At 35.0% G+C, this 20,466-nt stretch overlaps 1 protein-coding gene across 1 annotated transcript in view; it reads right to left on the reverse strand.

The window, feature by feature from the left end:
• Window positions 1-827: 827 nt before the first annotated feature.
• Window positions 828-20,466, reverse strand: part of FRS2 (fibroblast growth factor receptor substrate 2) — a 44,806-nt gene continuing 25,167 nt past the window's right edge. Inside the window, exons 2-7 of the mRNA XM_032221259.1 lie at window positions 12,925-13,033; window positions 11,330-11,421; window positions 10,483-10,669; window positions 7,401-7,559; window positions 5,265-5,428; window positions 828-5,029 (exon numbers count right to left, since the gene is read on the reverse strand). Of these exons, the coding sequence (XP_032077150.1) occupies window positions 4,040-5,029; window positions 5,265-5,428; window positions 7,401-7,559; window positions 10,483-10,669; window positions 11,330-11,395 (1,566 nt within the window). The 5' untranslated portion in view covers window positions 11,396-11,421; window positions 12,925-13,033 and the 3' untranslated portion in view covers window positions 828-4,039. The remainder of the gene's footprint in view (window positions 5,030-5,264; window positions 5,429-7,400; window positions 7,560-10,482; window positions 10,670-11,329; window positions 11,422-12,924; window positions 13,034-20,466) is intronic.

Consider the following 20,466-nt stretch of genomic DNA (forward strand, 5'->3'; position numbering starts at 1 on the left):
AGAAATCAGACCATTGTAACACAGCACATTTGGCACCAGTCTGAAGAAAAACTATTTAAGGCATGTGGTTCTATCATAGTTCCAGTTAATTGCAATACTGTAGATTAAACTGATCTATATTATTTTGACTTTTTGGGGTTAATGTTCCTTATAGAGAATATTCTTAAATTTATTGACAACAAAACCGAAATGCTTGCCAGATAGAATATTAAAATGTCATCATAAAGGAAACATCAATTTTTCCAAGACAGAGTTCTAGTTGAATATCTGATTATATTCTTACACACTATAATTGGAACACCTTTCAGGCACTTTGTCACCATAAGCATTCTAATGAAATAAAAATGAAATTACAACAGAATAGGAACTTTAGCAAAGAGAACTCCCCTTCTCTGTATATGTACACAAACACACACTCTCTTCTGGAATTGGAGCCAGCATGCTTCAGAATGGTAGTTTCTGTAAGAGTGACAATGCCACTGCACTCAAACATTGCTGTGAACTCCCCAGATAAATCTGGTTGGCCACATAGAAATTGCCCTTTGGTCTGATCGAATACTGTTCTTATGTTTCCAAAGGTTTCATTGTTGTAATCTGAACTCATACTGATGCATGTATTTTAGATGTAATGTTCTAAATTACTAAGTGTTAGCAGTGTTGCTATTGCTCCAAATCTGGAATACTAAATACTTTCCAAAACAAATAATTATATTGATTGAAGAATTTGGTCCTTTTGAAGGGTGGAGACACCACCTGAAAGCTCATAATCTGATAAATGTATTATTACCATGTGAGATAAATGTAATTTGGGAATAATTATTTTACTAAAAATCTAGGGGCTAAAAATCTAGTCCTCTTTAGTCAGAAACAATTACCTAGAATCAACAGGTATTAAACTCTAGTTAAGTGTCCAATATTTTGTGTAAAAAATAGTACATCATTATGTTTAGTATCCAAATATACTTCCACTGCTACATAACATGAATATTTACTTTCAGAGCTTCATCTGAAAATATGAATTCCTCTAATTTCTGCATGATTATACTAAGGTCTACATATTGTTTTAAATTCAAATAACAAAATCTTACTTATTACTATACTGATCTTTCCAATTTTACCCCATTTTCTTACCTGTTGAAAATATCAGTACCTTATGGTACAAATGTATGGATGTCTATTGAGAAGTAAATGAAAATAGACTTTAATAGGATTTAGCCCCAAGTAAGTAGATGAAGGATTGCAGCTTTAGACAAAATGTATTATGCAATAACACTGGCCAGATTTGAATTACCATTCAAATAAAAATGCAATTTTCAATTTTTTTAAATATATGAAGCACTGTCATTATGTGCTGATCTATACATTTCATGCTTTTTAAGTCCAATGAGGAAATAAGCATCCTCTATACTGGAATTTCCTCATAATGTTTGGCTTTGTTTTGTTTTTCTTTCCCCTAGGAAACCACACTAGCTAAACTACTTTTTTTCTACATTCTCAAAATGCATTAGAATGGCAACCTCTCTTCAGAGAGTTCTCCACTTACAACCAGTCATTTAGCAACCATTCAGTTATGATGGCCTCAGAGTGCTTTAATGGTTCATAAACCACTTCTGGCCACCATAATATGTGCTCCCCCAAGCTCACATTTAAAACTGCTTGCAGTGACCCATGAGCATGAACTGCAACATTTTTTGCTGGTTTTCGTCAAAAAAATGTCAATTTGGGAAAGTGGATTTATGACCATGTGATTTGTTTAACAACCACTGTAACCCTAACCCTAACAACTGTAAAAAAAATCAGGTCACATAGAGCCTTGGCTTACAACCAAAATTCCGGTACCAATTGTTGTTGTAAATTGTGGACTATCTGTATAAACTTTATAGCTGCTTAAAACAGGTTTTACTTTTTTAAAATTGTAGATAGAAACTGCTTCATACTGTTATAAACTTTGCACAGCACTGTATACATAGAGACTTCTAACTGGGAATTCGACAGAGTCAAAAATAGATTGAAAGGTAAAACTCAGCAATGGCAAATGTATAGGAAGTATTCGGGAGTAATTAAGCTATCAAGTATCTATTAAGGAGTTATGAGTATTAATTTAAGAGATTACATTCAGTAGGCATTCCATTTTTACTTTCAGTAAAACTGATTTAAGATTAAGTCAGTTTATAGAAAAGAGTAGCTTATAACAAAACTGAAAGGATTTTTGGGCCACAAGCTCATTATTCATAGAACTAAACCATGTTACTGGCTTTTATAAGTAAGTCATACAATGTATTAAATCCATCATTCTAACTTTGATACTTTGGTTTGCAATTCCTTTTTTCTGGGTTAAACTAAATATGAAAACATATTACATCATGCCTCTGTAAAAATAACAATGCTCTGAAATGAACATAATGCATCCTTAAATTGTGAAAGTCAGCTTTCTCTTAATTGACAATATTACAAATGGGCCTTTCCAATACACATGAAAAACACTGAACAAGATGAAACACAGAAAATATGCTGAACACAAATTACATACAGAGTTAAGCTACTGATACAACTGAAAAGAGGGAAGTAAAAGAAGATTTTCAAAAGTAAAAGGTAAAAAGAACCCACTGTAGATACATGATTGTGAATTATATTAAAAATATTTAGAGTGTGAATATCTGTATAAAAGTATAAAAAGAGCTATCTAAAGCAAGACAAATTTTAAATTCTTTGATGGAAGAAATCTGATGGAAAAAAATTAATGCTGTATCTCATACAACAATAGTGGCAGGTGAATTCTAAACTCAAGTTGGTGTATTTAAAAAAATAACTAACACGGAAATCACAAACTAAAGAGACCTGTGCATTAGTGGTACTTTTGAATGGATTAGGAGGAGACCTGATTTTTTACTTCTGCTTGCATCCTGTCAGAGTGCATGGAATATTTGTTCCAGGAGGCCTTCATAGGTCTTTGAAGGTCTCAAAAGCAGTTTTAGAGAAAGTAATAGAGCTACACAAAGAAAAAAGAGCTAGAAAAGTTGCACTGTAGATAAATGCAATATTATCCTTTATGTCCTATATATACAATTTATAGCCCTTAGCCCATAAAGCATAGTACTCCTTTAACAATATCCATCTTCACTTGGCAAAAGGTTTGAAATTATTTAGGTGCATGTCATTTTCCTGCTAAATGATGTACGTTCTTCATATTATTTACCTGTTGTTATTAACTTGAGAAAGAAAAAACAAATTCTAGAACTGCAACACAAACTTTTTAATAAAATAGTACCAGAACATGTTTTAAATTACTAGTTGTTGGACTTATGGTTAGTGAATTTAAAGTGCATCTAAAGATCATGGGTAATTTTAAACCAATTCCATGAGCTACATGACATCTGAATGAAATCTTAATGAAGATGACAATTTCATCCATTTTCCCTCTCTCCCAAATCAGCCATTAAATGGCATTCTCCTCAGTACTAAAATTGGCTTTATTAGATTTAATAAAAGGATTTACTATAGAAAGCTGCTCCTATTAGAAGAGGTTTGGAGGGTAACAGCTGCCTGTCAGTCCTTTCTCAAAAACCCAGCACTCTGAAAGAAAACCGTACCATGATTTTACCACTGACATTGACTAAAATCTTTCTCATTTATACCACACATAAATTCAACTGGAATCTGTGAGTCTATTCATGTACTATGAGAAATTCTACTGATTTGAAAATAATGCAAGTTTCAGGCAGCATAGGAGTGTCATAATGCCTTGACAGTGATTTTAGGCACATGGCCAATTTATTATAATTGGCTACTATAACTTTCAGATAATAAAATAGGCACTATAAAAATGGCAAAAATATTTAAAAGCTGTTTCTATAATTATAAAGTGATAATGTTATTTAATACTTTTTCTACCTTAAATTCCCTTTAAGCAAGCAAATGAAGTATTCAGAAAAATCTATTAACCTATGAAAGGTGATAGCATTCAAAAATAAAACAGCACTCATCCAATTAAAACAATTCTTCACAAAGGTGCAAATGATTTCACTACTGTTTTCCAAGCTCACATAGGCAGGTCAGTACTGTTATGCCTAGTTTTTCTAGAAGTACCGTCGTCTCGTGGCAGTGCTTTCTGCAAGTTTGACATAGCAGCAGTTCTTTCGATATCTATCACAGCATATAGCTCGGTGCGCCTGGTTGGTGTTGGAGGAAGTGGAGTAGTAGGAGTTTTGGGAGTCTGTGGGTTATCAGAGTCACTGCCAGCTTCCAAATCAACTTGTATATAATTGAGTTGCCTGTGTTCTGAACTTGGTCGCCTAATATCAAAATTGAAGACCGTAGGGGTACAGTCCCGACGTCTTGCATATTCAACTTTGTGAGCACTTGATGGTACTGTTACATTCTCTGTATTGACATAATTATGCATGGGATCTAAGTTATTATGATAGCCATTCAAAGAGGGAGTCTTTGGTCCTAAACTGTCATCCTCCTCTTTACTTAGCTTATGAGCTTCCCAAACTGGAGGCAAAGAAGGAAGATTTTCATAATTTAACAGTGCAGTTCTCCTTTGAGCTGAATTATTGATGTTTTGAGTATCAGAAGTACTGGATGACACTAGACGACCCCTCCTGTGCCCTGGAGCATTAGGGATAGACAATCTATTTACATTTTCATACGTTAGTTTATTACCAGAAGACACTTCTTTGCGTTCATCACTGTCATATCCAGTATCCCATTCATGGTTACTATTTCCACTAGCTTGAGTATTGCTACCATTTGTTTCAGTATTGTTGCCACTAATTTGAGTACTGTTCCCACTTGATTCCAGTTTTTCCTTTTCCATTAATTGTCGCTGGACAGGAGTAGGGCCCAAAACAAATTTGACTCCTTGAGGTTCCAGTACAACCTGTGCATCCCTGTTATCACAGCAACCCTCTTCTTCTCTTGCCTTGTTTGTTTCTGCATTGGGAACCTTTTGTTCCAGAGGTGTGCGTGCAGTTGGTTTGCTTTTTCTTTCTTCCTGTACGCCCGTTGTATTCACATATGTATGGACCTGCAAAAGTTAGAGTCCAATGTCAATCTTATACATTGCCATATTCTTTTTTGACCCTTGATCACATAAATCTAACAATGACATATAATAATGTAGACACCCACTAAACATAAAACTGGATTCAGTGTACTTCCATCGTATACAGGGCATATTTTAGCAATATTAATATAAATATATCATAATGGCTAGTTACAATAAAATTAGAATATGGAAAAGAAAATTCAGAATAACTTACTTGTTCCTCTGCTACAAGTAAGGGGTGTGTGGACTCTTCACCTACTGAAGGAAGACGTGCACTTCCTACTGAAGGGTGTCGGCTGGAAGGATGTGATGAAGCATCTCCATAGGAGGGATACCTTGGGTACCCATTAGGTAAATTCTGCCCACTCAATCCAGGTGCTGGTTAAAAAGAAAATCCAATTTTTACATTGATATCATTAATATTATTCCTTCAGAACATATATATTAATAAATACTATTTCACTACAAGTTAAACTGTAACAATTGCAAGGGCTTGTCCAGAGAGTAGCTAGGAATCAAAAACTCAAAAAGCACAGACTCAAACATTGCAGCAAAGAGTTCACAGAATTTCATTATCAGCATTTTATCTTAAGAAAAGCAAAATTCATACTTTCTGTTCAGGACCAGGGGCCATATATGTTAAAAAGGCTCCTGCCTAGAGCAAGAAGTCACATATATTAAAACCAAATACATGTCTAGAAGCATGGACTGGCTAAAAGACGAAACAAAAACAAATGCAATTCTTGTGTTAGGCCTACTCTGCATCAGATTTTACTCATTAAAATTTATAAACCACACCATTCCCAAGACTTGGAGCAATTATTTATTGTTTTTTAATAAGTAACAAAATTGAGAAAAAAAGAGAAAAAACCCAAAGACAATAATGGGGGATAGATACCGTATTTTTCACACTATAAGGCACACCAGACTATTTTACAGGAGGAAAAACAAGAAAAATATAGTTTTTGGCCTTGGTGCTTGCATTTTAGCCTTCCCTGGCCCCCAGAAGCACTCTGCACATGCCATTTTTGCCAAAACTGAGCCCATTTTTGCCAAACACAGGTTCATTTTTAGGTTCCAAAAAGTCATGTGCGGAGGGCTTGGGAGGCCCAAAACAGGCTCATTTTTTGGCGAAAACGGGCTGTGCAGAGCACTGCAGAGTGCTTCTGGGGACTGGGGAGGATGAAAACGTGACGCGCGGAGCGTTGGGAGGCCAAAAATGCCCGGATTTGGTCTATAAGACACACCTAAATTTTCTTCCACTTTTAAGGGGGGGAGGTGCGTCTTATACTCCAAAAAATACAGCACATTGTCAAAGAGAAGAATAAACACATAAAAACATGCTGTAAGAAAAAAGTGAAAAAAATAACAAAGAAAAAAACATAGTATGATAGGGCATTATACTATAATGTATACATACATACATACATACATACATACTTACATACATGTGTGTATTTATTTAATGTAAATATTTAATGTAAATATTATTCAAGTATATATGTATTTCTAATACATTTATATGACAATAATTTTAATAATTTTTATATTCTCCATAAATGAGTCCTATATTTCATGATATTGGCTGTACATAGTCTACATGTATAGGCAATTAGCCTATAAGTAGTAAGTGAATCAGGTCTTCAATCAATTGAATAAATGGAGTTATACATTTATCTTTCTAATGCTGCAATATCAGTTTTGTAGCATAGTAAGTACAAAGAATCCATTTATGCTATCTGGTTGTCTCCTAGGTACTGTATGTAGTTCAAAAAAACATTATCCTCTGAAAAAATTACCTTTTCTTATACAATCATATTTATATAGTCCACTACTTTCTCCCCAATGTGGCAAGTATATGGCACTGTAGAAACATATTCTCTCTTTCAATATTAGCAAGCATGTGTAAATCCCAGGCTAAAGCCCCATTCTGAAGTCCTTCCAAGAGATCACCTCGGTACAGCCAGAGGGCCAATATCTGTCAGTGCTTTTGTAGAGTAGGCCTCTCCAATCCAAACTTTGTCCTGACTCTACAGTAAGTTGTCATAGGTCATTTCCAAGACAATCTATCTCTGCCGACAATCTCCCTTCCTCAGAAACTTTCAATAACAATGACTAACTTCAATCCTTATCAGATTATCAACTTGAAAAAAAAATACAGTAATGAATTCCTTATGACAAATTATTTTAGTCCACTAATTACTTTATATTTTCTTTAAAATATTAACTGTCACGTGGTGTGAAAATTATGTATAATAATTATCACTTGATACATTCAAAGTAAAAAAAAAATGGCAACCTTAACAAATCATGTAAGCCTAGTCAATGAATCACTCACACATCAACTTACTGGTAGGTGTGAGAGGTGTTCTTGGAACCTCAATCTCTGTTTGATGTAGATTCCTTTCTACAACTGGTTCTTCTACTACATTTATACTATTGTTCTGCATGATTTCCTGCAGCATATTAAACAGTTCCTCTGCACGAGCACACTTGAAGGCAAATATCCCTGCAAAAACATATATTAGACATCATAATAATGAATGTATGCATAATCATTTATTAATATACCTGTTAATGAAAGATATTTAGTTTTTAAATTTTTAACAATTATAACTTCCTGCAATTCCAAAGGAGAATTTTTGGTATCTGTATCAGAAAACTAGTTGCAAGACTATAGCTACAGACCAAGAACTTTGGAGTACACTTGTAGCCTAGCATAGGACGTGAATAATATCAGAAAACATCTCAAGAACAATTGCCTCTTAGCAGAACATAGTTTCACACTTAATACATTCCAAGTTTTCAGGTCCATTATAGTACCAAAATTAATGTAAACATTATATATAAAGAAATAAGAAGGATCTAACACAAGGTACACAGCAGCGGTGGGATTCAAATTTTTTTAGTACTGGTTCTGTAGGCGTGGCTTGGTGGGCATGGCAGGGGAAGGATACTGTAAAATCTCCATTACCTCCCGATCACCTGGGATTTGGGAGGCAGAGAATAAATGGAGGCAGGGCCAGTCAGAGGTGGTATTTACCAGTTCTCCGAACTACTCAAAATTTCTACTATCGGTTCTCCAGAACTGGTCAGAACCTGCTGAATACCACCTCTGGTACATAGCCCAGATTCATGTCAAAGTTAAAATTTGAAGGAATGGAAGACAGATGTGAATAGAACAAATAAAACAAATCTGGTTTGGTCTCAAGGACTAAAATCAGAAACAAAGTAAGCAGTATCAAAGCTTTTCCTCTAGAGTTGTTCCACTTTTTTCTTTCAGCAGCAATGAAACCCCCATCTTATTCTCATCAACAAAGGGAAACAATATAGTTGCAATATTGTATTATTTGTCCATTGAAATAATTAAGTTGACCTTCTTATTAGCAATTGTATCTTTGCTATTGCTGGCTTATTTAACATCAAATATTTATTTAAATAATATTTTAAAAATTATGTATTATTCTATTCAAGCCAATAATACATTTCAACTTAACCTCCCCCATCCTTTAAATAGTAATCTATTGATTTAGTGTCATGCAAACTTCCTAACAGTAGTTGGGCCATGTACTATACTGTCTGGGATGATTCTCTTTGAAGAAAATTGTCTAGTCTAGGCCAGCTTCCAGGAAAGTAGGTTTATAAATTTGAAATTTTAAGGATTAAATAGGCAAAACTATATGGCAAAATTAGGGATTTTGCCTTATAGAGCAATTTTAACAAATGTGATTCCAAATAAGACTTTTAAAATGCTATACCAACTGGAGCTGACATTATGAAAGCTGTGGTGTATAACCGATAATTTCAGTACACAGTGAAGGCTAGTATTTTAAGATAAAATTTTTTTTTACAGAGTTACTTGATACTGAAACATACAACTCATACAAACAGGAAATTAATATTATACAACAGTTTGGAGATAAATTAATAATTTGAATAATTGGACAATAAATCATAAAGATGTATACTACATTTTTATACTGCATTTAACCATATTCCTGAACAAAAAAGCTGAAATGTTGATAAATAAATAGGACCATGTTTATATATTCTCAAATATAAGGCAATAGTTGGATCCTGAAAATATGGTTGCATTTATATGAGCTTAGTTTTTAAAATCCAATAAAATATTTAAGTTTTGAGAATATAAACATATTTACAATTTATGTCACTTGTCTACACATGAATAATGTGGGAGATGTGATTTATTCAAGGCCATTATGTGAGTTCAATGACTCACAAACCGCACTTCTCTGATATTGACCTTCAGCAGTTGGTATTGAGAAGCACATTGTATATCAACATGAAGTTTCAACTAGCCACTGATAGAACTATTCTCTATGAAATTGTTTAATTTTATTTTAAAACTCTCTAAGTTAGTGGCCATCACAGTCCTTGAAGCAATCAATTTCTCATCTTGTGACAAATATTTTTTTAATTCATACCAAAGCACCGGGATTCCTTTGTAATAAAGAGAGGAAAAAAACATCAATTTAGTTCTTTCCCAATATTTTATCTCTCTGTGGTCCATCTCTAAATTAAAAAATATTTCTTCATAGGAAAAATTCTATTGTATCACTCTGTCTTTTCTCTAATTTCCTTGTGTGACTACAGATTTTGGTTATTGTATTTTTAAAAAAGAAAATCCAATAAACTCTATGTCAAGGTTCTGACTAATGAACCCACGTTAACCGAACCTGGCACCAGCCATTTTTCTGTTCCTCAGTTGCTTTCTAGTTGAAACATGTCTTTTTCCTGCTGCCACTGAACACTCAATTGATAGTGTACAGATCAATGCCAATTAGATTAATACTGTTTAATGTCAATAAAAACCTTCTGTAACAACATAATCCTATGTTGCAGGACAGTATTTCAGGATGAGAAGGTTGGGTTTCCTTCTCCAAATATTGTAATTAGTTCCAACCTTATGGTGAAGAGAGGGGAATCTGATAGATACCACTCCTTTTAATTTCCCTTCATGTCAGGTTTTTTCTTTTACTGATTATCTCTCGTTTTGGAAAGGCCTAAAAAAGGGAGGGAGTGCCCCCAGAAAGCAGATGGGCAGGGCTAATATTCCAGACTATCCTTGATGTACCCATCGCTCTGTCAGACACAACATTCAGCTAGCTCTCATATTGACTTAAATATAATCTTTCCTTTTGCCTGCAATGGAAGTTTTAAAACTATGGGATAGCAAATGCTGGCCTTCTGCCTTACCAGTTGGTTATCAGTAGGGCTTTGAATTTGTCAAAGCACTTCAGAAGATGGAGATAGTAATTGTATCCATAACAGGGATTAACTAAGTACAGTTGATACAGGTTGGTTAATATTATGTATTTCTAAGACTTCATATTTTACCAATACTACTAGCTTTACATTATATATGAGTTCCATTTAACAGACTTATGAAATAGGGAACTATTTATACATACCTGGTCCAGTTTGACATCTTCGACCACTTTCAAATGAGAAAAGATTGGAATCATAGCCATAACGGCGCAGACAGAGGTAGTGCCACTTGACAGAATCCCGTTTACGGGTATACAAGATTAATTCTGTATCTGTAAGTTCCATTATACCAGAACCCAATTCATTACCATCATCATCCACATTAATAACCTAGAAAATACATTTTTCAGAAAATAAACATGATTTACACAATCAAACTCAAATATTTATTTATACACATCCATATACTTTACTAAATATAATTGAGCAAATATTTATTAAAAACTGCTAGATAACAGAAAATAAACCTAGCATAATTGTAAGAATAATACATAGTTAATTCCAGAATATGAAAATGTTTCTCCATGCAACAAAATATATTTCACATCTTTCCATCATCCATTTCAGTGGGTTTAAGTAGATATAATTTATCCCAAAGATTTGATGATATGAATTATGATATCAACTGTTCCTAATCTGAAAATATTACAAAAGAAAATATCCAAATAATCCATGTGGTAAATAATAGAGATATACATTAAGTAGCAGATAATGGAGTATGATATTTTGCAATTATTTCATTTACAGTGCTCAAAATTTATGAGCATTAGTTCTGCATTGATGGGAGTTATAGTCCAAAGTATAGCAAACACAGACTGCCTAGCACTGTATCTCAACCTTACTTAGCTCTCAATTTAAGAATCAACTTGAAAATAGAGTCAGTATTTAAAAATTACTTCAAAAATCTCCATCATTCCTTACAATTAATTTTTTCCCTTTGTCAATCCCAAACCAGAACTTGCATTCAAAAGTTTCCATGCAGAAATGTACCTTAAATTTGTTCCGATGGTTATCAGGGACTGCTTCTTTATCAGGACAGCTACAACAGCTACCCATGACTTCTTTAGAAGACCGTGTGATTACTATAGCAAAGAAAAGAGAATTGTTTTGAAGACAAATGCAATAAAGAGAATGGAAAATGAAGTGCAAATAATTGCAACATATTCAAAAAACATGATAGATATTATAAAAGCAGTATGAAGAGATCAAATGTAAACTGTCTTAAATATATTATATCTAATGCTTGAATAATGAACAGAATTCCATATTTCTAAAATATTGTATTTTTTAATAATAACTCATTTGATAATGCTGTTGATGTTTCCACATACAAAAGGAAAGGTAACAAGGATGATTGCAAAAATTGTATGAAACTTAGTCTATTAAGTATGCCTGGGAAAATACTGAGCAGAATTTAATGAAACTGAATGTTTTCTGAAGTGAGGGACAGGAGGCTCCAGTAGTGGTATTATCACACCCAATTGGCCACGAGACTGGGATGAAGCTGAAGCCACGCCTCTGTGCTCCACCCTTGACTTCCAGTTTAATCTCAGTCCGGCCAGAGACAAGACATAAAATTTTGACTCCTGATCTTTATCACTACTGGACCCTCCTTGCCTCTGCAGCCTCCTTGCGAAACAGCTCCCTTCTCCTGCCAGTAAGTTGCCTGACTGTGGCTTCCATTGCTGGCCACTATGGAGAGTGCCTTGTTTGTTGAGGGCTGAGAAGGCTCTGTCGCCATTGCGGTGGCCATTTTGAGCGGCGCTTTTGAGGTCTCACTACTGGAGATTCCTGTTCCTCACTCTGGAAAATAGCAGTTGGTCTTACCTGAACTGCTATTTTAGGAGTTGGGAAAGGAGGCTCCAGTTCCCGCCCTATGTTAGCTAGATAGCTGGTGGGGAGTGAGATTTCTCCTTTGTGCCTTGTTTTCAGGTCTCGGGAGAGCTCGCTTCGATGAAACTGGGAGTCAAGGGTGGAGCACAGAGGGGTGGCTTCAGCTTCATCCCAGTCTCGTGGCCAATTGGGCGTGATAATGCCCCTACTGGAGCCTCCTGTCCCAACTCCTAAAATAGCAGTTCAGGTAAGACTAACTGCCAATTTGCAGCAAACATTACACTGCTTGATGCAACAAGGAGTACAAACCTTAAAATGGAAAAGTAAAGCAAATGCTGCAGGTTTTACACAAATAATGAAAAATTAGAGCAAATAGATCAACGTATATACCTTGGTAGAATGTTTTCTAAAGATGGGGAAAGGGATGGAGGAATGTTAAGATACATACATGTTCTGGTAGAAAGGTAATATCACTTTCTAAAAAAAAGGTTATAGCTAGAATACATTAGTAAACTGGCAAAGGTGCTTACTTGCCACAAAAATTAAAGCTGGAAAAACCACAATTTGTATTTTTAGCTAATTAAAAAGCACAATAAAAAACTCTGTTGCTCTGTTGTTTTGGGGCAAGTTACTGACATTCTATCTATGTACAGAAAGGGAAATATAGTAACAATTGTATACCTTATAATTCATACACAAGATGATTTCAGATTCTGATAGAGAAACATCTCACTGAAAGTAGATATACTCACCTAGATTTGCCCATTAATATTCGTAGCCTCTGGTATAGCAGCAGTAATCCTTTCATACTTCAAAACATCGTGTTTTCTTTCCAGATAGTTGAATAAAAGTTTCAACAAACTGTAAAATGAATTAAGACAACAGCTTTAAATAAAAAACTGCCTCTAAAATAAAACAGTGATTACTATTCTGTTCTGAACCATTACTAATTATTCCTAATGAACAGCTACTATAGGGTATATGTTTCTTGTTTATATATAAAAAACTACGTTTTGAATTCAGTGTACAACAGAAGACACTCCACTCATCTTCTGTTGAAGTATGTTAGATTATAACTTTTGCACATCCATTTTAATAGCAATAACACTTAGACTTGTATACCGCTTCATAGTGTTTTATTGCCCTCTCTAAGCTGTTTACAGCATATTGCCCCCAACAATCTGGGTCCTCATTTTACCAACCTTGGTAGGATGGAAGGCTTAGTCAACCTTATGATAGAACTAGCCTGCAATACTGTATTCTAACAACTGCACCACCATGGCTCTTGTCTGATAATAGAGTATATATAAGAAAAGTTATAGGTATTTTGCTTCCAGCAATCTTGACTTCTGTATAGTAAATACCACTGCACAATCAACATCATGCTATTAAAAGCTAGCTATGTAGGGTTGATTCATCTACATTCTGTTACAGCGGTCAACACTCATCCCTCAAGATATTGGACTGCAATTCCTGTCATCCTGTACCATCTAGTATAATGGCTAAAGGGTTGTAGTTCAACATTAAAGAGCTCCATATTGCTTTCCTCGGCCTAATTTAGTAAATCATGTGTAGTAGCTTATATTGTACTTACATTACATTAAAAATAGACATTAATATTTTGGAATCTATAACATCTCACACACTTTGGATAGTGAAATATATGAAAATATCATTTGCAATAAAACAGGTGTAAAAAGCTGGAACATAGTCAAGTTTATGGGTGACAAATGTAAGAATGAAAAAACTGGTCAACTACCTTATAACAGTTTCTCTTGTGCGGGCAGTAAAGATTTTGTTATGTAATTTAATGAAGAAAATAAACTCAAAATCCTCAAATATTCAATGTACAGACAATCCTTGCTTACTAACTGCTCATTCAGCAACCATTCCAAGTTATAATGGTACTGAAAAAGGAAATTTATGATAAGTCCTTGCATCTGGGGCTATCAAAGCATCCCAGTGGCCTTGTGGCCAGAATTTGGGTGCTTAGTAACCAGTGCACATTTACAATGATCAGAGGGTCTTGCAATCATGTGACCACCATTTGTGAGCTTCACAGTCAGCTTGCAACAAGTGAAAAAATCAAAGGGGAAGCCAGCAGGTCACAAGTCATGGTCATGTGACATTACACTTAATGACTATGATGAGTCACTTAATATCTGCATTCCGAACTGATGCTGTAAGTTGGGTGTGGTCATGTGATGTTTCACTTTACAACAATGTTGCTTAGCAGAAGATTTGCCTACTGTGGTTGGTAAATTAGGACAACTATAAAGGAATGGAAAAACAATTCAGTAGTAATAGTTTAGACCAGGGATGTCAAAGTCAAGGCCTGTGAGCCATGAGGTGTTTAGATCTGGCCCGTGGGGCCACCCTGGAAACAGTGAAGGACCGGCCCGCAGATCCTCAGCCAGCGAAAATGGAGCTCGGGGGTGGTGGTGGATTGAATGCAGCCCTCCCAAGCTCTGTTTTCACTGGCAAAGCACTCAGGCCACCACAGGTATCCTGGGCATGAGTGATGTCAAGCTGGCCATGATCACCCTGGCCATGCACTTCTGACACCCCCGCCCAAAGGTTAAACACAACCCTGATGTGGCCCTCAATGAAATATTTGACACCCCTGGTTTAGACAATGAACAGGAAACCACTATATAGGTTTGACTTTAAAAAAACTATATTTGTACATCTAGCCATCTCTCACTAAACCACATTTTAGCCTTTGATCATGATAATCTGATTAGGTTCTAATACTTGTGTGGATTAATACCTAGATTCTAATATTTAAGTAGCAAATTTAAATTAGATTCTATTTATTTAATCCGTTTGAAAAGCTGCCTATCTCAACAGAAAACAACAACAAATAGTATAAAAACAATGATATTTTGAATTCAAAAATTATTATATATAGCATCTGAGAAAAACAACAGTCAGCAGTGCTAATACATCCAAGAGACAGGCTCTTTCACACACACTCAGGGTCCCAGGCCTGGGCACAGAACCTGGTCTTTACTGGGCTACAAATAGACTGCAGAGTCAGGGTCTAATCTCCATATGGCGGGTGTTACAGTGGAAAAGGAAGGACTCTTCTTGGCCCTTGTCAACCAGTATTCCTTAGCCAATGCATGCGCATGCTGCCCTGCCGAACCAGATTGGAGGAGTAGAAATGAAATTGTCTGTTTTTAAACCTCAAATTCTTGCATTAGAAAAATCTATTGATATCAGTATCAAGGGAGGAGGAGAGACATATGTTAATATTAAATTCAACTATTATGTTTTTAATATCTAATGCTATAAAGACCGGCTTAAAAGTAGCATGAAGAATTTTTTATTTTTATAAAGAATTTTTTTTGTTAAGTTTTATAACAGAACGCTACAGTTGATTATTTTCAGAACATGAAAGAGACTAAATTTAGTTTTGAACCTTATGAAAACATTCTTTAAATACCACCACAATAAAAAGCTCAGAAAAGTCAAGACTACATCCCCCAACACCTTGGTATAATCCTGAAAATGTTGTCAAAAAGGAGATTTAAATGAATTTGCCCATTTGTAAAAAAAGCAATTCAACATTTTGAAGGTAGAAAGCTGAAATCACGAAACAATAGCGTATCACATATGATAAAGTCAGAATCTTTCTGAGATCTTTTTCATAATTCATAACTTCATCAAACATTAGAAGCTCTGTGTCAATCGTCCTAACATGGTCAAATAGAAAAGAAAGACTCTCAAATCCATTGTTAGAGAAAGTACACTTCACTAAAGCCAAGTGGTTACAAAGATGCAAAGTAGGATCTGAGATTTTCACATCCAAAGCATAACCTTCCCCCATTGTTATCTCTAGGTCTCCAATTGGATTCAGAGAAATTGATTGGATAACAGTCCCTGCCTTCGCAGGCTGGATGGTGCTGCATTCCACAGTGTGACCTTGGAACTGCCAGCAACTCTCACGGGACAGCAAGATGCTTAGTTTTGATTCCTCTTTCCCTGATCCAACCCTCCAGTTCCTTCTCCCCACTGCATATAGCAGAATGGCAGCAAGCAAAGCATGGCATAGTGAGATGGCAGTTCTGACACTGCTGCTACAACAAAATACAGAAATCATTCAAATAATTATTCAACTGTTTTTCACACTTCCTGCATTATTCAAGCATAGTCAAACTTTTAGAAACAGGTTGGTACCTATAGCATTAATTTTTTAAAAAAACTACATACAGTTCTTAAGAGCATCAGTCCATTAAATTTGAAAAAAAGTATTTAAATAGCAGTTCACATAATATCCACTTTGGTAGTGAATGCTATGAATGGATGATTCAAAAAACTCAAGAGATTCATAACTATGTGTATAATACTTTTTTTTGTTTCAGTCCAGTATTTGTTTTGACAAAAATAAATTTCAGAAACAAGGAAAAATATCCTCAACTTACATACCTGATAAAAAATAACCTGCTTTGATACAGAATCTTGCAATTTATGATACCTATTATCTTTTGATTCCCAAGTATCTTTTTATTCAGCATATTTAAAGAAGCATTTATTTCTTATGAGTTTATTATGTTTGAAGGTATTAATTACCAACTGCCTTCCTGTCCAGAACCATCAAATTGCTGCTAATTTAGTCTTCCTCCCATGAACTAGCTGCAATCTAATCTTTGGTAAGATTGGTTTTCCAATACCATTACCTTCTCTTTTAGATAAATATATTTTCAAGCTACAGTACTAGTGTCAGTTAAAATATCATCTGACCACTCTTCCATTATAATTGGCTATATTTCTCCCTTTTCAAACCTAAAAAATGAGTCACAGATTCTTGTATTATGCTAAACTGTAATATAGATTTGTTTAATATAACTTTGACCTCACATATTGCGTGCACGTAATCACTGTCATAAATTAGGCACGGTTTAAATTTTTCTTGGGAGGGTGGGAGACAAGCTTGAAAAAAAAAATTTGTTTATGTTTGAAGAAACTTATCCTAAATAGCCAATTTGGTATAGTGATTTAAGAATCAGGCTAGAAATTGGAGGACCATGAATTCTAGTCCCCACCTAGGGTACAAAGCCAGTTGGGTGACACTTTATCTCAAACCTAGAAAGGAGCAATGGCAAACCACTTTTCCAAGAAAACTGCAGGGTCCTGTCCAGGCAGTCTCTGAGAATCAGACACAATTGAATGAAAAAAAAAGTTTTTCCATATTTGATCCCAGAAATAATTTAACAAACTTTGGACTACTATAACATGTGATTTCCCAATATATTTCATTGTCTTCATGTAAATTTAGTACATAGGTACAAATGCCTTAATCTGAACAGAAGATAGCAAAACAGACAGACCCCAAGTCAGCAAAGGAATGAGACAACTAGATTGGAAAATGAATGTGGTTTTGAGAATGTGTTGAGAATTGAAAATGCAAATGACGCAGAAATTCTGTTAATGAAAGTCAAGGAGCCCAGTGAAATATGGAATTAAAAGTAAATATAAAGAATTGCTACTGAATATAAAACTATGTTATATAATAATAAATATAAACTATTTATATTTACCGTATATACTCAAGTATAAGCCGAGTTTTTCAGCCCACTTTTTGGGCTGAAAAAAGCCGCCTCGGCTTATACTCGAGTCAGTGAAAAATTTGCCCGAAATGGAGGAGAAAAAGGGGCGGGGCCATGCCGCTGGGTGACGCTCGTGAATGGCCCGGCGCCCCTGTGAGTTTCCCTCCCTCTGTGTCAGTTTGCCGCGCAGCGCGCACCCACCATCCCCCCTCCTCACGTTCTAATGTAATGCAGGGCTGTCTTACGATTCCCCTTCCTCCCCCTCCTGCCGCTCTGCAACGATGTCCCACCTTCTCCTTGTTATGGCAAGCAGCCACATAACGATGTCCCAGAGCTAGTTTACTGTTTTTCTTTGAAATAAATATTCAAAAACATTATTGGTATCTATTTTTATTTTTGAAATTTACCGGTAGCTGCTGCATTTCCCACCCTAGGCTTATACTCGAGTCAATAACTTTTCCAGTTTTTTTGTGGTAAAATTAGGTGCCTCGGCTTATATTCGGGCCGGCCTATACTCGAGTATATACGGTATATAAAAATATAAAACTAATTGCAACTGAACTGATGGACAGCTCCTGCCTTTTAGAATTGACTATGAACAATATAGGAAGAAGCAATCAATAAATATTCCACACACTAGTACTTGCTAGAATAGAAATGAAGGCCTGGGAAAAAAATATTAAAATGTCAGGATGTGTCAATACCTACAAAGATCAGATTCATTCAATGGTTTTCCCCATGTCAGTCTATGGAAGTGAAAGTTGGACTGTGAAGAAGCAGAGAGTATTGCCACTTTTGAACTTTGTTGTTGGAAAAATTTCTGAGAATATCACATTAGGATGTCTTTCCTGCAGAAGTTACTATGATTAAGAAGTTGCATAGGACAGCATATTCAATAATGTGCTCCGTTCAATTTCAACTAGCTGAACAAATTTAATGGGTTATGAAAAATTCCCTATATCTTTACAAATTAACAGCTTCCAAATTTGGTATGAACTGTGAAGAGAAAGGTCATTCCTGTATATTGTTTACCCGGGCATTATCCTAGTCCCCTCTCACAATTTTCTAAATAGCAAAATAGTTTGGAGATGGATTCAGGGCTTCAGCATTCATGGCAAGGCATATTCAAAGTCTCTGAGGGCATGTGAAGGTTGCCCATGTGTGGTCTAAATCCTGCCTACCTTTTCCTGGTAGAGAAGAGAAGAAAATGTTGCCTTTTTGCAAATTGGAATTATTGTTCCAGAAAATCAAAAACCTGAAAGGTAAAATGAATAACCAGTAATATTAACACTACAAAGAAAAGTATGTACAGTACTGAGGGTAGGTAAATTATTTCCCCTGAAAACAGTTCTGAATGTTTCTTCTTACTGAAAGAGGGCAAATTATGAAATCCAGAGCTGGAGAGGTATTTTATTCCTGCAACTGCAAATTAAATGCTACAGTTAGATACTGAATATAGCAGTGTCTCAATACTGTGCCTCAAAACTAAAAATGTAGAATTGCCTATTATAAACTCTTTAGCTTCTAAAAATGAAGTAACTAAAACCCTCATACAAATGCAACAGAATTATAGGCTACTACACACCACTAATATAGTGTTTAGTACTTGAATGTGTGTGATTACTGTAGAAAAGCTAATGGATGATCACATCAAATTCTTTCCCTCAACTTACAGATCAAAAACTTGCCTGCTCAGCTACATTCTTCTTTGAACAGCCACCGTTACCCTGGTAACCCTATGCTGCTGACACAGGCAGCTGGTCCATTTAAAGTCAGCCAAAACTGGCAATTGAAATGCTTGTTCAATCGGTTGAGAATAGATTCTCTAATTTTCAAGTACTGCTTGCCTCTAGTTTTCAGATTTTTTTCAAGATTAAATCTTTTTAATTTGAAAGTATTTCAACTTTGTTATACACACACTCTTCCTTTCTAGCAATACGAATACATTAAAAAATTAGATATGTATGTGTCTACAACTTGTGGTTTAGCTTAAGGACATAATGGAGACAAAAGAAGCATTTTAATTAGTACATATAACAGCATATATCAGAGATTCTTGTGTATTCATTTTGCATCTGTAGTACAGAATATTGTAAACATAATGCAATATAATGTAGTGTAATAACTGTAATAATTTTTAAATATTAATGGAAACCTTCAAATCGCCTCAAATAACTCGAGTGTATAAATTTCCAAAAGCTAAGATTCTTTCCCTTCCCCCCTCAAAAAAATTACTAGTAAAAGTACATTTTAGTTCTACGCTTCAAATATTTTCCAATGTTCAAGGAATTGTATCTCTGGCTCAATAATTGTTCTGTATCTCTTTTGAGTTAAGCAATTTTGATTAATCTTAATGTAGAATTGTTTGATTATTTTCACCAAACCTAATGTAAATATGTAACAAGATTATTTATCTTTAGCCTATACCAACTGGAATAACCCAAGGCTAGAGCAATGAATCATCAGATAATGCATAGAGGTTGTTTATAAAAAAGTAAATATGTAGGGCTCCCAATAATTGATTTTTAAGTCTTTTATCACATTACTAAGATTAGTGGAATGTTAATTTTTGTAGCATGTTACTTGATAACAACTCTTGATACAAGCCACAATTATCTGATTATGTTGATTCAATTATAGTCTGATAACCTCTATTAAATTGACAAATTCTAATGCTCATTTACATCCCAGGACTCCTGAATGCATCAAAACAAGAACTCAAGAGACATGCTACAAGAGTGT

Source organism: Thamnophis elegans, chromosome 7, assembly GCF_009769535.1.
Source record: "Thamnophis elegans isolate rThaEle1 chromosome 7, rThaEle1.pri, whole genome shotgun sequence".
Classification (NCBI taxonomy): Eukaryota; Metazoa; Chordata; class Lepidosauria; order Squamata; family Colubridae; genus Thamnophis; species Thamnophis elegans.